We start from the raw sequence: 17,880 nt of genomic DNA, 5'->3' as shown, positions 1-17,880 counted from the left end.
CATGCACACTGCGCCAGTGACGCTAGGCTCTGTGTCCTTTTGCCCCTTGCCCCCTTGTTCCCTGCTCCAACCCCCCCCACCCCACCCCCAAGGAAACGCCGGCTTCAGTTTGGTCGCTAGGGAGTTGCAGCCCGCATTGCAAACACTTTGGCCCTGGCGAGGAAGAGGAGGGAGGAGGGAGAATCGGGCCGGATTTCGCAGTGACTGACTGGAAGAGGGCGCCCTAAGTATATACAGGTGCCTGGAAATTGCCCATCTGCGGGGGCCACCTCCTCCCCTCTCTTCCCCTTTGCCTTGAGAAAGGTGACGGTGGTGGAAGGCAGGTCTTTTTGAACATCAGTGTTCCTGAGCGCTTCTTAGTCCCGACCTGGTTAAATTCTTTTAATTTTTGTCTTCATTTTATTGCACTTTTAAAAAAAATTACCAAGTGATGTTAGATTTGCTGTTGAAAATTTAGAAAATTACAGAGAAGCAAAATGGAACAAAAATCTCCCCTAATTCCACCTCCCACGATTATTTACAGTTGCATATCTTTGCAAGGCTTTTTTTTCTTTGCAGACATATTTTAATTTATAAACTTGAACCGTACAGATCCCATTGTATTGTCCCTTACTTTTTAGTCAATATTAAGTATTCCTCCAGCACTAGGGTCAGCTATCTATGGCCCACTGCCTGTTTTTGTATGGCCTGAGAGCTAAGCATGAGTGTTATGTTTTTAAATGGTTGAAAAAAATCAAAAGAATACTGTTTTGTGACACATGAAAATTAACAGGAAATTCAAATTTCAGTGTCCATAAATAAAGTTTTATTGGAACACAGCCGTACTCATTCACTGATGTATTCCATATGGCTGATCTTGTGCTTTAAAGGCAGAATTGGGTAGTTGGAAAAGACAGTCTGATGGATATTAGGGCTATTTCTTGTTTGTTTGTTTTTTTTTTGCTGTTCTAAACAGCACAGTGAAGAACACTTGGTAGCTAAGTCTCTGCCTCAATCGTTTATTTCCTTAGGATAAATTTGCCTGGTGCAGAAACATTCCCTGCACATGTATGTGTGCAGCCTGCATTTGGGAGCAGGAAGGGGCACAAAAATGTCTGGGAAACATGACCTCTGCCCTCCAGGAACTGCTGATCCTATGGGGGCACCCAGGGTTATCTCAGTAATTCGAATTCAGGACGGACAGATGCGACTGCAGTCAGTCCACCATTCACGGGGTGCTTCCTGTGGGCCACGCCGAGCGCTTTGTGGGCGTAAGCTCATGCTGCGTTTCACGACACCACTGTGGGGCACTAAGTGGGTGCTGTCACCCCCACTTTATTTTCTCTTAAAATTTTTATTGTGGTAACTTACATACAACATAACATTTCCCATTTTGACCACTTCTGGGTGTATAGTTCGGTGGTGGTCATTATATTCACAATGTTGTGCTACCATCACCATGGTCCATTACCAGAACTTTTCTATTGCCTCAAACAGCAACCCTGGCCTCACTGAGTATTAATTCTCTGCTCTCCTTCCCCACTGCCTCTGGTAACCTGTAATCTACTTTCTGTCTTGTAAATTTGCTTATTCTATTGTATTCATATCATTGAGATCATACAATATCTGTCTTTTTGTGTCTGGCTTCTCTCACTCAGCATGATGTCTTCAGGGTTCATCCATGTTATTGCATGCATTAGAGTTTTATTCCTTTTTATGGCCAAATAATATTCTATTGTATGCATATACCAAATCTTGTTTATCCATCTCTCCAGGCTTGCTTCCATCCTTTGGCTATTGTGTGTCACCCCCATTTTACAGATAAGGAATTAAAGCCCTCAGAGCTGGAAATAGTAAACTGGGGCCCAAAGGGCCCACACTATAGGCAGCTGGGTTCTCCTGCTCTGAAAGAGGCATGAACATCCTGCTCAAATAGGTTTATCTTTAAAAATAAGAGGCTCCCCCACTCTTAGCATTGGAAGAGTCAAAAGGCTAGAAGACTCAGCTGCAAAACCAAAAAGTCACTGTGATTGGAGCATCCGGGGGAAGTGAGGACTCTTAGAGCTAGAAGGGCCTCAGATATTATTTAGCTCCCAAGTTGGTGTAGCCAAGGCCCAAAGAGGAAGCCAGCCAGACAGAAGGATGCTGGACCTACAACAGCCTTCATGAGGACCCTCCTCGGAGTGCTGACTGCCGAGTGTGAGCAAAGTTTCCATGGAGGGGCAGGGAACTGGGATTTGGTGTTTCTTGCACACTAAGTCTCTCGTGGCATTTGTTATATGTTTGAGGCCCTAATCTAACTTCTTTCCCCCAAACACTTGACCCCTAGAGTGTACTTAAATCCAGCTACATGGTCTGCAGAGGATGTAATTTTCTTCTGATCCATAAAGCTGTTTACACGAAAAGTTTAACATAGACATCTTCAGTCACATTTCACTGCACACTTGAATCCAAAAGAAGACATTTTGCAAACCACTTTTAATCCGAAAGAATAAACTTGCAGGAAATTGGCATTGTCCTGGCAAATCCAGGAAATGAAGTCACTGTATTTATGGATAATGTGAAGATGCTTTATTTGGTGACCGAATTGTTCATCTGTTAGCTTATAAAGTTGTAGTTGCTAAAAAGATGGAATTAGACAACCTGGCTCTGATGCTTAGCCACTGTGTGATCTTGAGCAAGTGCTGTGAAACCTTTGAACCTTAGTTTCCTTGTTTGTTAATGGGGAGAATCATAATAGGCCTTTTAAGGGTAACTGGGACTGCCCCCCCACCCAGCCCAGCCCAGCACTGTACTGGATACCCTGCTCTCCGGAGGGGCTGGCCTGGGTCAGCGCAAACATCTGCATTGACTGGTAACACATCTGCATTAACTGGTAACACGTTGGCATTAACTGGTAACAGGGATACTTCTGTTGCAAAAGAGACCTCTGGAGTCAGGAGGATTGGGATCCTGTCCTGGAGGCCTTGACCATCCAGCTGAAAAGCCAAAATTAATAATAAGTGGTGAGATCCCAGAGGCTCGGCAGTGTCCCTTGCCATGTGAAGGGTGTCAGAGTTGAGTGAACAGAGAAATGCATGTGGGTGAGAGTGCTTGGCGAAGGGCTTCTTGGAAGAGGCTTGAGTGGAAAGGAATGCAATGAGTTGGGGAGGGGGAGAAGGAGAGTCTGGTGTTTAGTGAATCCCACAAAACCCCATTATGAAGTGTTGACACTGGTGTGGGAATTCTGCTCAGAACCAAGGCCAGCTGCCTGTATTAAAAATTGAAATGATGGATTTAATTAGGCTCAGGTGGGAGATCTATATTATATTTTTAGCTTTTTATTTGAAATAATTTAAAACTTACAGTTGCAAAAACGATACAACCCCCATACAGAAGGACTCCACTAGCCCATCACCCCAGATACTCAGATCTACCAATTTTAACATTTTGCTATCTTTGTCCTTTTCCATATCATCCCATATATCTATTCATCTGTCTATCTGACTATTTTCCAAACATTTGAGAGCAGGTTGCACACATCATACTCAAACACATAATTCTTCCATGTACATCTGCTACCAATAAAGATGGTCACTTGTGTAATCACCTTATGTGCAGTTATCAAGTTCAAGAAATTGAACATTGATATAAAACTTAGATTCTGTAGTCCAGTTTTTTCTTATTTCCCAATAGTGTCCTTTGAACCTTTTCTCTTCCATTTCTACATCCCATCCAGTATCATTCATTGTGTTTTCATCTCTTTGGTTTCTCCTTCTTTCTTTTATTTTCAATTGTGGAAACATGTATACAACTTAAATCTTCCCATCCCAAACCCTCCCAAGCATGCCATTCATTGGGATTATCACATTCACAATGTTGGTTTACCTTCTCCACCATCCATTACTAGAACTTCCCCCTTTACCCTAATCAGAAATCCTACACTCATTTTGTATTAACTCCCCATTGCCCTGCCCCCTGTCTTTGGTAACCTGTACTCTACTTTCTGTCTCTGTGAATTTGCATCTGCTCTGACTTTTTCTTTGTGGTCACCATGGGGCTTAAAGTTCACATCAAAATCTGTATCAGTCTTGTTTGCTTTCATACCAACTTAACTTCAATAGTATACATAAAGTATGTTCCCATACCCTCCGTCACTCAAGCTTTATGTTGTTCTTGTCACAGATTACATATTTTTACATTAAATATGTATATTTAATGTTTTGAGTCCAAAACCATTGATTTTTCATTACATTTTATGCATTGTCTGTTAGATCCTGTAGGCAGTAAAAAGTGGAGTTACAAATCAAAAACTACGGTAGTACTGGTGTTTATACTTACCAGGTCATTATCTTTACTGGAGATCTTTATTTCTTCATGTGACTTCAGTCAGTTGCTAGTGTCCTTTCCTTTCAACATGCAGAACTCCTTTTAGCATTTCTTGTAGGGCTGTGTATTAGCTTGGATTCTCTAGGGAAAGAGAATCAACAAGAGATATCTATGAATATAAGATTTTATAAAAGTGTCTTACACAACAGTGGGGATGTACAAGTCCAAATTCCATAGGGCAGGCAGCAAACTGGCAACTCAAATGAAGGTGTTTGATGAACTCCTCCGGCAGTGAACTGGTAACTCTGATGCAGATATTCAATGAACTCCTCAGGAAACGCTTCGCTGGCTAGCTGAAGAAGAAGTGAAAGTCCTCTATCTGTCTCGCTTAAAAGTCTTCAACTGATTGGATTAAATCCAGTTAATTGAATTCTCTCATTGTGGAGGACTTGCCCTTTGTTGATGTCATCAGTCACAGATGCAGCTAATTGACTGATGATTTAAGAAACCAGCCTTCTGGTTTATTAACCAGTCACAAATGTCCTTGCAGTAACAGTTAGGCCAGTGCTTGCTTGACCAGACACCTGGACACCATCACCTGGCCAAGTTGACACTGAACTTAAACATTACAGGATGGCTAGTGGTGACAGAGTCCCTCAGCTTTTATTTATCTGGGAATGTCTTAATTCCTCCCTCATTTTTGAAAGACAGTTTTGCCAGATATAGAGTTCTTGGTTGGCAATTTTTTGCTTTCAGCACTTTAAATATGTCTTCCCACTGCCTTCTTGCCTCCAAGCTTTCTAATAAGAAATCAGCATTTAATCTAAATGAGGCTCTCTTGTACATGACACTTTACTTTTCTGGGGGCTTTCAGACTAATCTTTATCTTTGGCTTTTGATGGTTTGATTATAATGTGGTGCAGTGTGGATCTCTTTGAGTTTATCCTGTTTGGAGTTTGTTGAGCATCTTGGATGTGTATATTCATGTCTTTCCTGAAATTTGGGACATTTTCTGCCATTGTTTATTTGAATATTCTCTCTGCTCCTTTCTCTCTGTCTTCCCCTCTGGGGCTCCCACAGTGCATATACTGGTACATCCTACAACCGGCAGTCCCTTGCCCCAGGCATCCGCTTGCCTGCTCCCCCCCAGGGTTCTGTAAGAGAACTCTGTGAGCTGCCTTCTACCCACAGGGCATGTTCTGGAACAGTGAGTCCCTCAGGCCACCACTAGCAGATTGGACCAGACTTACATGCTCCCAGTATGTGCACGAAGGTTACCTGCTCCTTCTGGAACTGGGATCTGTGATTCTTACTGAGAGCATGGGCTGGCTCTGCACTGGGCTGGTGGGGAAGGGGGCAGCCACAATGTCATGAGATCCTACCACTTTTAAGTGGACTTTTTCTTGATTTGACTCTCAGCCTCTTACAGCAGTCCTTTTACTGTTCTCTGGAGTATTTAGAAAGATGTTTCTGCCAGTTCGTGCTGGTTGTTCAAAGTTGCTGTGGGGATTGGAGCCCTGAAGCGTGGCAGTCCACCATGTTGATCCAGGGGTATATTTTAAAGCTCCTTGTGTGATGATGGGCTGTGCTGTCAGGGTTGGAAACCCTGTGTCAGAAACTGCCTGGCTCAGGGGTCAGCAAACTGTTTCTGTAAAGGGACAAAGAGTAAATATTTCAGGCTTTGTAGGCCATCTGGTGTCTGTCACAACTACTCGACTCTGCTGTTACAGGGTGAAAACAGCCAGAGACAATCCACAAATGAATGGGCGTGACTGTGTTCCAGTTCAACTTTATTTTGGGGCACTGAAATTTGAATTTCATATAATTTTCATGTGTCACAAAATATATTTGTTTTGATTTTTCCTACCCACTTTAAGTAGTAAAAACCATTCTTAACTCATGGACTATACAGAAAGCAGGTTGTGGGCTGGATTTGGCTCTAGGGCCATCGTTTGCTGACCCCTGGCCTAGCCTAAGTGGCCATCGAGGGCAGGTGGCCTGAGAAATTTCCAAGGATCCAGTCATCTGGAAGCCCAGTTTGGTGCTGTCTGAAAGATTAGTTTAAAGTTACCACCTTTCCTGGGCTACACAGTGTCCTTTCTTGCTGACTTGCCTGGGGATGATAGTAAGGAGTGACTTGCAAGCATTGCATGGCTCAAGAGGTGCCTTCACTCCCTCAGCTCACCAGCTCTCAGCAGTTGAGCCGGACTGCCAGGGCAGCTGTTGCCATGTTTATTTTGCAAACGGGAAGAGGGTAAGGGATTTCATGTAGATCGTGAATTGCAGAGCTGGGTAATGTCAGGGCCAGAGCCTGATGCTCCCATTCCTGGGCTCCTATAATAGCTCCTACAGAGAGGCAGTGGAGCTGATGTGCCCCAGCTCTTTCTGTGATCATAGCCCTGAACACCAGACCTATAAGGCAGATAGTATAGTTATTAATATTTCCACCCTGTAAGGAAACTGAGGCACAGAGTATCGAAGTAACTTTCCCAAGATGACACAGATCACAAGTGGTAGATTCTGGAGTCAAAGCTTGGTTAGATTGTTCTACCAGTTGTGCCAGTTTGAATGTATTATGTCCCCTAAAGTGCCATTATCTTTGATGCAATCTTGTGTGGGCAGACATATTAGTGTTGATTAGATGGCAATGCTTTGATTGAGTGTTTCCATGGAGATGTGCCCCATCAAACTGTAGGTGATAACTCTGATTGGATAATTTCCATGGGTGTGTCCCTGCCCATTCAGCATGGGCCTTGATTAGTTTACTTGAGCACTATATAAGCTCAGACAGAAGGAATGAGCTTGCTGCAGCCAAGAGGGACACTTTGAGGATGTACAGGGGCTGAGAGAGGAGCTGTAGCTTACAGAGACATTTTGGAGACAGCCTTTGAAAGCAGTCTTTTGCTCCAGAGAAGCTAAGAGAGGACAAATGCCCCCAAAACAACTAAGAGTGACATTTTTGAGGAGCTGCAGCCTAGAGAGGACTGTCCTGGGAGAAAGCCATTTTGAAATCATAATTCTGGAGCAGACACCAGCCACGTGCCTTCCCAGCTAACAGAGGTTTTCCAGACACCATTGGCCATCCTCCAGTGAAGGTACCCCCTTACCTTGGACACTTTATGGCCTTAAGACTGTAACTTTGTAACCAAATAAACCCCCTTTATAAAAGCCAATCCATTTCTGGTATTTTTCTTAACGGCAGCATTAGCAAACCAGAACACCAGTCTAACAGAGCTTCAACAATTTTGACATTTGGGGCTGGATGAATCTTTGTTGTAGGGTCTGTCTTGTGCATTGTAGGATGTTGAGCAGCATCCCTAGCTTCTACCCACTAGATGCCAGAAGTACCTCTGAAGTTGTGACAACCAAAAATGTCTCCAGAGATTGCCCAGTGTCCTCTGGGGAGCAAAATCGCCCATGTTGAGCACCACTGGATTACATGTGCTGCCTCTCAAATGCAAGTGCTTGTTTTTTAAAGGCCAGACAATAGAGGTGCATCCATTTATCTCAAATATTTTATCTTTCCAGCTTAAAATTAGATTCTGGGGATCAGATAGAGTTGGATTGGACTTCCAGCTCTGCCACTTGTCATCTGTGTGACTCAAGGTAACTTCTTTGGCCTCTCTGAGCCTCCTTTCCCTTATTGTGAAAGGGTTGTGAGGATCGAGTGAGAAGCCTGATCTATAGTGAGCACTTGAGAAGTGTTTATTCCCTCCCTTCCTGGTGTGGTTCTGTCTGGTCTTGTGCCCAGGCAGCTGACTGTGTTAGTGTTTGGCTGACGCCATCTGTTCCATAGTTGATTGCACCTGAAGCCACTTCCAAAGTCACCATGAGAAAGAAGAATAAGGAGGGACGAAGCCAAGATGGCAGAATAGGGAGCCTAGGATTCAGTTCATCTTCTAGGGCAGCTAGTAAACAGCCAGGAACTCTCTGAAACATCTTTTTGGGGGCTCAGGAGACCAGAGGAGTGCCGCACACCATGCAGGGAATAGCGGGAGGAAGAGACTGATAAACTGCATTGAAGATCTGTGAGTAGATCTCTCCATGCTGCAGAGGCTGGTGTCCATCACTCACTGCCGTGGCGGGCCACCTCGGGAGCCACTTCTTGGCTGGAAATAGAAGTCCTCTTTTCCAAGAACAGGGGTAGCGGGCACAGCCAGGTACTGATTGCAGCTTTTGATTAGCTGATTTGAATTCGGATTGCTGGGTTCCAGCTCTGAGGTCAGATACAGTTTCAACTCACCCCAGCCAAGAGCCAAAATGGCCAAAAGCAGGTAGCAGCCTGTCTCAACCACGTTCCTAGCAGGAGTGGAGTCGGGTGAGAATTAAAGGCACAATGTCATCTTAGGACTGCAGGGAACAGTTGGCTGAAGAGCACCATCTGCTGGGCAGGCCAGGAAAGTGCAGATTTGGGGAGCTGTCACAGAGAAGATTGGTGTCCTTCTGGGTCTCCTCCCCAGGACACTTTGAAACTGATTTACACCTCCTTTGTGGGTCCCTGGGCCTGCATTGACTGGGAATAACTGACTTGGGAAAGTCTTCTCTGGGGGGACCCTCCTCCCAGAATTAGCCCTCCAGGTAAAAGCAGCTAGAGGTTATAAGAAGAGTGTTAAAAAATATATACAGGCAAATAAAAACAGAACAGGTCAACATTCCCAGAGGAGGAACAGAGGAGAGGACACTTTCTCTTGGGGATAAAACAATTGCACAAGTAGTACAATCTCAAAAATTGTGCTGTGTATCCAGTACAAGAAACAGATTAATAAGAACTGAAAAAATCTGATCAGTTAAATACAAGCTATACTAAATGTATAGAATAAGTTCAACCAAGTGTCATAGAAGAACTTTGGCACAAAGCCAGTCAACAAGATAACCCTAGATAAGAGACTGAAATTGACTTCTAGAGTAAACTCATCAAGAAAACCAGATGCCTAGATACCAGCAGAAAATTACAAGCCATACTAAGAAACAGGAAGGTGTGGCCAAGTCAAAGGAAAAAATTAAAACTTCAGATGAGACACAGGATTTGAAACAACTAATCAATGATGTTCAAACAGATCTCCTAAATAAATTCAATGAGATGAAGGAAAATGTGGCAAAGGGATAAAGGATATTAAGAAGATACTGGGTGAGCATAAAGAAGAATTTGAAAGCATGCAAAACAAAAAAATAACAGCGCTTATAGGGATGAAAGGCACAGTAGAAGAGATTAAGAATACACTAGAAGCATATAACAGCAGATCTGAGCAGGCAGAAGAAAGGATCAATGAACTAGAGCTACGACATCTGAAAACTTACAGACAAAATAACAGAAAAGGATGTAAACAATTTATCATGGTCTCAGGGAATTGAATGACAGCATGAAGCCCACAAATATACACATCTTGGGTGTCCCAGAAAGAAAACAGAAGGGAAAAAGGGCAGAAAGAATATTTGAAGAAATAATGGCTGAAAATCTCCCAACTCTTATGAGAGACATAAATGTGCATGTCCAAGAAGCACAACATACTCCAAACAGAATAAATCATAATAGACCTACTCCAAGACACATACAAATCAGAATGTCAAATGCTAGAGACAAATGGAGAATTATGAAAGCAGCAAGAGAAAAGTGATTTGTCACATACAAGGGATGCTCAAAAGACTAAGTGCCAAAACCGTGGAGACAAGAAGGCAGTGGTATGATATATTTAAGATCCTGAAAGAAAAACTGCCAGCCAAGAATTCTTTATCTGGCAAAACTGTCCTTTAAAAGTGAGAGAGAGTTTAAAATATTTACAGATAAACAGAAACTGGAAGAGTTCGTCAACAAGAGACCTGCTCTAAAAGAAATACTAAAGGGAGTTCTGCAGGCTGAAAGAAAAGGACAAGAGAGAAAGGCTTGGAGGAGAGTGTAGAAATGAAGATTATCAGTAAGGATAACTAAAAGGGTAAAGAAAGAGACAAAAGTAAGATCTAACATACAAAAGCCAATGGATACAATGGTTGAAGTACTGCCTTTACAGTAATGACAATGAATGTTAATGGATTAAACTTCCCAATCAAAAGACACAGATTGGGAGAAAGGGTAAAAATATAGGATCCATTCTTTATGATGTCTACAAGAGAATCACCATAGACTCAAGGACACAGATAGGTTGAAAGTGAAAGGTTGGAAAAAGATCTTCCACGCAAACAGTAACCAGAAGAGAGCTGAGGTGGTTGTACTAATGTTAGACAAATTAGACTTTAAATGCAAAACTCTTAAGAGATCCAATGTCAGCATGAAACATTTCAGCCCCAATGCCAAGCCCTGTTCTTACAGCAACATTCATGCTTTGGATGATTCTCTTTCAACTGGAGCAAATGCCAGCTGAAGGTCAGTCTTGTAGAGCCAACACTGGTTTGCCTCTACCTTTGTCAAAACAGATAAAAATAGCCACTGGTCTGGAGACTGGTTCTGAAAGCGTTGTGTGTTGACCTGCCTAGTGTGCTTTGCTTAGTTTGTGGCGCACATACAGGAGAGGCTGAGCCACCAGTTTTGATACCAAAATGGTGGCCATGAATGGTTTCTCCCAGGTCACAAAATGATGTTTTTCTAATGGTTGAGTTTTTTCTTTGTTGAGCTTTAGATCAAAGTGTTGTGTATGGAAATGGGACTTCTCAGACTTTCTGAGGCCAAATAATCAAGCCAGCCAGTTGGGAAATGGGAAGAGGGGATGGATGGGCAGCAGGCCCTGGGCTTCATGGAGCAAGGGGCAGAGGAGAGACTGTTGCCCAGATCCCCTTGGCATCGCCACATTGAAATACCATTTACTGTTCGCCAGACAATTCCCAATTACTTCCTATGTACTGATTTATGTGTTATTAGTATCCCCATTTCATAGTTGAGGAAACTGAGTGCCTTGCCCAGCAGACACTGGAGTGGCCATAGCTTTGGGTATCCCTATTACAAAACTAGTTTTTTTTTCTTATTAAAAGTAATATATCATTGCAGAAAATTTAGAAATTATAGGCAAAGAGACAAAAACAGAAACCACCCATAATCCAACCAGGCTGAGAGAACTGCAGTTAACATTTTGGTGTCTATTTCTCTAGATCAGGGATTGGCAAATTATGGCCCTCAGGCCAAATCCACCTGTTTTTGTAAATAAATAAAGTTCTTAAAAAACAAATGTAACTTGCTGGTTAATGGAATGTAATATAATAAAAGCACTGTTTGCGTTTGCTAGGTAATATTAACCTTCAAAGTACTTTTGTAAGTCCTTTTTCACGTCAGCAGCTCCATGTTAGGAGGTATAGAAGAAAAGCTGCTTGCAGTTTACAGGAGGCAACAGGGTCATCTCAAGGACCCGAAATCATTAGCTCATTCGTTTGTTCATTCATTTAAGCAACATGATTAATCTCAATCGAATGAAGAAAATCCTAATTGAAAATACTTCTGTTGTGATTTATAAATACAGTGGGCTTCTGTCATTCATTTCTCTTGTTCCTTCCCTTGGCCTAGAAGTCCATGTCTTCATCTATTACAGGCAGCATTTTTGGTGGCCCACAGTGCAGGAGTTGGCAAGGCCCTCCACAGGTTTGTAGAAGGCTTTTCCCTTGGCTTAGTCTTGTCCCTAAAGGGGAGGATGGAGAGAACACAGAGATGTTACATAGCATGAAACACCCAAACCCAAAATTTCCCCTTATCCCATGAAAGAGAAGATTTGGGGTGATAGAAAGAGCCCAAGGCCTGCTGCCTTTCCAGATGACTCCTTCACCTGGCTGGGCCTCAGTTTCCCCTTCTGTAAAATGGAATGACTTTTCCCCAATGGCTTATTTACTTCCATCTTTGTCTTCCTGCTCAAAGCAGTGGTTAGTCATGTCTACTGTAATAAGCTGTAAAGCTTGACAGATATATGGTGGCAGAGTGGGGGTGGTCTTTGGGATCAAACAGCTTCACCAAAACTTTTGGGTCCCGGAACCTGCTTGGCCCTGGCCTCCCAAGGAGCCCTATGACTCGATCATTGGGCATATCTCTGGGTAGTTAACCTCTGACCTAATACCTGGCAGACACAGCCTCAGCTTGAATAACCCATTGCTAAGTTAAGATGGTGGCTGTTGCAGTTTGCTAATGCTGCTGTTATGCAAAATACCATAAATGGATTGGCTTTTATAAAGGGGATTTATTTGGTTACAAAGTTACAGTCTTAAGGCCATAAAAGTGTTAAAGCTAAGGGGTAAGCAATAGGATACCTTCACTAGAGAAAGGCTATTGTGTCCGGAAAATCTCTGTTAGCTTGGAAAGCATGTGGCTGGCGTCTGCTTGCTCCTAGGTTGCATTTCAAAATGGCCTTCTCCCAGGTCATTTCTCTCTCGGCGTCTGGGGGTGTTCTCTTAGTTTCTCCCAGGCAAACTCTGGAGTAGCAAAGTCTACTTTCAATGATCGTCTCCAGAAGCTCTCTCCAAGCTCCCGCTAACGTCAGGGGCCCGCAACTCCAATCATATCTAAGCATCGTGGTCAGCAAATGTCTGGGCCTGTGTGGCTCTCTTTTAAAGTACTCCAGTGATTTTATTAAGACCCACCCTGAATGAGTGGGGCCACATTTCCATGGAAACATTCAATCAAGAGGTCGCACCCTAATCAAAGGTGTCACTCACAGTTGGGTGGGTCACATCTCCATGGAAACAGCCTAATCCAAAGATTCCAACCTAATCAACACTGATACGTCTGCCCCCACTAGATTGCAATAAAGAACATGTCATTTTGGGGGACATAATACATCCAAACTGTCATAGTGGCTGAACGTACATACCTGATTCTCCTGTCAGAACCCAACCAGATGACAGCAACAAGCTTTTTTTTTTCTTAGGAGATAGAAACCTATCAAGACAGGGAGAACAGAAGGGGAGATGAGCAGCTACATTTTGGAAGCTGCAAAGCAGTGAACAAGTGGTAACTGGTTTAGCAGAACCAAGAAGCCTGAATCCTAGAGCAGCAGTAAGGAGAGCCGAGAATGTTTTGGATTATACTGCAGAACCCCCGAAAGGTGCAGGAACTGGCACCATTGGGTACCTCTGGAATTTTGGGTGAAGGAGGTGATGGTGGTGGGAGGGGGAGTACCCAAATAAGAAGGATTGGGTGAGAGAATCTGAGATCTCCTACCCTTCTTTGTGTGGGGTGGGGAAATGCCACTTGCACCCCAGTAGGAGGCAGACAGTTCCTTCTCTGGTGAGGGAAAAACAGAGCGTCTTCCGACTGGGGGTTTGATAGGCACAGTTGAGGGTGTGAGGCCTGAGTCCCAAACAGGGGGATCCCCTGTCCCTGATCCTGTCCTCCCTGGCTCCCGGCTAACCTTTATCCTCAAGGCATAAGACCTGCAGACTTTCCCTGGGGAAATCAGTCCAGCAAAGGAAGAAGACTCAAAAGATACTGATCCAGGCTTCCCTAACAAAGAGTCCTCCTAGATCAGCCAACATTGAAGCTGGGGGTCAGCCAACTGCACCCCCATGCTCTGTGCTTCTCATCAATCCTTAGTTCCCATCCTTAATCATGAGACATCTCAAACATTTGAGTACATTTTCTAATATGGAAGACAGTGCCCAAACAAACAAACGTACACAAGAAATTTGAAAGGAACTGAAACCATGCCAGGAGAAGGGAACTTAAAAAAGCTATCGTTGTATCCTTGTAGAGGGCAGAGAGGATATTGAGTCTGTAGAACAGGATGCTGTAAAGGAAAGAACATTTGCACACCAAAAACAAGCTCTTGGACATTAAAAACATGGTATGAAAACTCAATGGTTAGAAGGTAAGGTTGAGGAAATTGCCCAGAAAGTAGAAGAAATGAGAGAGAAAATAGAGGGGAAAATAGAAAAGTTTGAGGACCAGTTCAGAAATTTCAATATCCACATAATAAAATTCCTAGAAAGAAGAGAGAAAAAGAAGACAAGGAAGTCACCAAGGAGATATTCGAAGGCAATTTCCCAGGACGTGATTTTGCAGACTGAAAGGGCCTGATGGATTCCCAGCCTCATTGATGGAATCTGTCCCATACCTGGACATGTCACTGTGAAACTGCAGAATACGGGGACAAAGAGAAGATCCTGTATGCTTCCGGATGAGGAAAAACAGGTTGCCTGCCAAGGATCAGGGATCAGAACGGCTTTGGTTCTAGCAACCCTGGAATCTAGAACACAATAGCACAAAAGCTTCCAAAACTCTGAAGGAGGTTTTCCCTTCTAGAATCCCATACACAACAAAATGATAGGGTCAAATATAAGGGCAGAAGAAAGGCATTTTTAGAACACGTGAGGACGCAAAACATTCACCAGCTGAACACCTTTTCATAGAAAGCTCCTGGAGGATATCTTCCACCGAAACAAGAGTAAACCAAGGAAGAGCGACACAAGGGACATAGGAAACAGGAGTTCCTACCCTGGGCTCCAAGGGAATCTGTAGAATGATGGTCACCAGGGAGCCTCGTGCGGCCAAGAGCAGGACAGGCACGTTGAGGGTGTCATTGTCATGCGCCCTGCAATTGTACCGTCTTTTTAATCAGATGGAACCACTGGAGGATATGCCCCAGCAAAACAAGGGGGTACTCCAAGAAAGAGGGAGCCACAAGATCCCCTGAACAAGGAATCCAACTCTGAAGGAAAGGCAAAGGGAATTCTAGGGATGCCAGCACAGGGAAGCCCCAAAATAATGGTTGGGTAGGAGGCCTGGAGAAGACCCAGTCCAGGGGAAAGGAGAACAGAGGCCTCCAGGAGGGATTTCATCAATGTGTGTTGGGAGAGGAGCCAGTTAATCTTATGCATACTGGGAGGCTATTGGAAGAAGTGGAATGAATTAGCAACAGGTGCAAGGAACAGAAAATAGATGAAAAAAAAATCATTAACCACCAGGAAAAACGAGAAAAAGAAAGGAAATAAAAACTTGTATACTGTAGCACTCATCTGTGAATAATGATCAGACTAATGTAACACTGAATACCGAATTTACCAAATTACAGTACTGTTCCATTGAGGGGTAGGGGGAAGGGAAGTGGGTGGGATGGCCGTGTAAGAGAGCCAAGCCCTCATTTATCAGAATGGGTTGGGGTCTCAAATCGATGACTCACAAGAGAGCATATGCATACTTTTCAGAACGATGGAGCTGGGTAAATGCCAGAAAGAGTCAAAAGTGATTTGCATTGGCATTGGGGACTGGAAGGAAGGGGCAAGGAACGTCGATTTTGTTATACGTTTTCTTGTTTGTGTTTGTTTTTAGGTTTTGAAATTTTGAAATATACATACAGAGAAGTGCGTGAAAAATATAAATACAGTTTAACAGATAGATCTAAAGTATTAGAATGTCGCCGTCACCCAGTGGATGTCCTCTCTGAGCATAAACTACCATCCCTGTTATGAGGTTTTGTTTTTTAGTACTGAGCTCCTAAATAAATGATGCATGGAAAGTAAATGTTCAGTTAAGGTCAAAAATCCAAATGTACACCTTAGGGCAGGTAAGGGTTCCCTCCTGATAGTTTGTAAACTGTGTTCTCGAGAAGACACAAGAACTTCTGTCCTGTGTCTCTGTGAGACGCTTCCAGGTGTCTGGGAGCAAAACCAAAGCAGAGGGGTCCTTCAGGCTTTGGCTTCTCTGATTTTGTAGGCGCAGGGCTCCTTCCCTCCCCCTGATGCGGTTTCTCTCTTCCCTCCGCAGGCCGAGCATGTCAGGGCTCCACCTGGTGAAGAGGGGACGGGAGCACAGAAAGCTGGACCTGCACAGAGACTTTACCGTGGCTTCCCCCGCCGAGTTTGTCACACGCTTTGGGGGGAATCGGGTCGTCGAGAAGGTACAAATGTCCCGGCACTCATCCGCTTCAGGCTCCTTCCTTACGCTGCAGAGAGGGGAGAGGGCTACCCTTTGGTGAGCACTTGATTTGCGTGAGCTTTTCACCCTCACTACAGCCCCATGCAATGGGTGCGTTACCCCGTTTTGTAGACAGGGCGCCTCCTGCAAAGGACCCTCGGCTTTTTGTGAAAGGAGCTGCTTTCTACTTTCTCGGAAGGGAGGCATAAAACCCAGCCAGCTTTCCGAGGTTTGCAGCTTACTAGAGGAGAGGAGACCCATGTGCATTCTCCGACAGGAAGAAAAGGAAATGGTTTGCTAAGATTTGCCATTTGCAAAGGCTTTTGCCATTTATTGCCCAGTTTAGACCCTGGGCCACATACTGTTGTGATTATTCCTGTCGTATTCTTGGAGAAGCTAGGATTCCAAGACCTGACATTGGTTCTCCAAGGTCATGTAGCTAGTAAGTGGTGGAGCTGGGATTTGAACCCAGGTTAGGTTGACTATTAGTGCTTTGTTCCTTTCCGTTCTGCTTAAGGGTTGACGGTACTTAAGGGTGGTTGCTTGAGGGTTAAGTGGTTACTTAAGGATGATGGTAAACATAATTATAGCATCAGCAGCTCCCATTCATTGAGGGCCTGCTGTGGGCCAGGCTTGACATCATTCTATCTCATTTAATCATCTGCATGGCTATCTATAAATGGGTACTATTTTACAGATAAGGAAACTGAGGCTCAGAGAGGGGAGGTAACTTGCCCAGGTCTTGGAGTTGGCAAGTGGAGGAGCTAGGATTTGAACCCTGGCTTTTGGGCTCGAGAGCCCATCCTCTCAACCCTGGTGCAGTGAGGGGTAGAGATTGATGCTGGTTCCCAGACCCAGCTACTTCCAGTCTTGCTGGCTAAAAATACAAATTCCTCCGCCTTGCCCCAGATCCTTGGATTTAGAAGCTCTTTGGTAGGGAGCCAGAAACTGCACTTTTGCTACACTTGCCAGGGGATGGTTTTGCAGCCAGCCCAACTTGTGGCTGGCCAGCCCTCGGGAGCTGAGAGGCTATGTGGCCATCGAAAGCCTCACCCCGCAGCTGTTGTACTTTCTGGCTTAGGAGCTGACCGTGGCATGCCCTCTCTCCTAGACTCCTTGTGGGAAAGCCACAGCGGTGGAGACTAGAACAGCGAGCTTGGCTGCAGCTAGTCTTTTCCCCCATGGGGCTCCCAGAACATGCTGGAATAAATGGGGTCAGAGGGGAACTGGGCTATGGTGGAGTCATCCATCAGTCCTTCCCTCTTGACCAAGCTTTGCTTTGGTAATAAGATTGAGAAAGCCAAAGCACAGTTGTTTCATCATCTCTTCCCAAGAGGCATTTATGAAAGAGTAGGGAGCGTGCTGAACCCAGAGCCAGAAGCCCTGATCAGATCCTCTTGTGGTCACTGGCAGCCTGTGAGATCAGGCTCAGTTTCCCCTTCTGTAAAATAGACGATCATATACCCAGTCTCTAACAAGACTCGTCCTTCAGGGCTACCATGAAGATTAGGCAGCAATGGTGGGGGCCTTAAAGTTATTGAATTGCTTTGTAAGCTGGAGCTTTGAAGCTACACACATATGTATATATATGTTTTTGACAAGCAAACTAGAGCTTGGTTTTATTTCTTAGAGACCAAGCCAGGAAGTCAGCCTGTCCAGCCTCTAGGCAGGAGGTGAAGCTCAGAGAGCAGAGGGGTCTGCCCAGGGCCACACAGCAAGTTCATGACCCAGCCTGGAGTTGAAAGCTGAGCCCCTTCCAGTGCTTTGGGCTGCTG

At 44.3% G+C, this 17,880-nt stretch overlaps 1 protein-coding gene across 5 annotated transcripts in view; it reads left to right on the top strand.

The window, feature by feature from the left end:
- The window catches only part of ACACB (acetyl-CoA carboxylase beta), a 166,513-nt gene that overhangs the window by 48,707 nt on the left and 99,926 nt on the right, over window positions 1-17,880 (top strand). For all 5 annotated transcript variants that reach the window (XM_037816975.1, XM_037816972.1, XM_037816974.1 and 2 more), the window contains one exon: window positions 15,956-16,088. In XM_037816975.1, the coding sequence (XP_037672903.1) occupies window positions 15,956-16,088 (133 nt within the window). The remainder of the gene's footprint in view (window positions 1-15,955; window positions 16,089-17,880) is intronic.

Source organism: Choloepus didactylus, chromosome 23 (genome assembly GCF_015220235.1).
Source record: "Choloepus didactylus isolate mChoDid1 chromosome 23, mChoDid1.pri, whole genome shotgun sequence".
In the NCBI taxonomy this organism is placed as follows: domain Eukaryota; kingdom Metazoa; phylum Chordata; class Mammalia; order Pilosa; family Megalonychidae; genus Choloepus; species Choloepus didactylus.
This window is presented reverse-complemented; position numbering and strand designations above follow the sequence as displayed.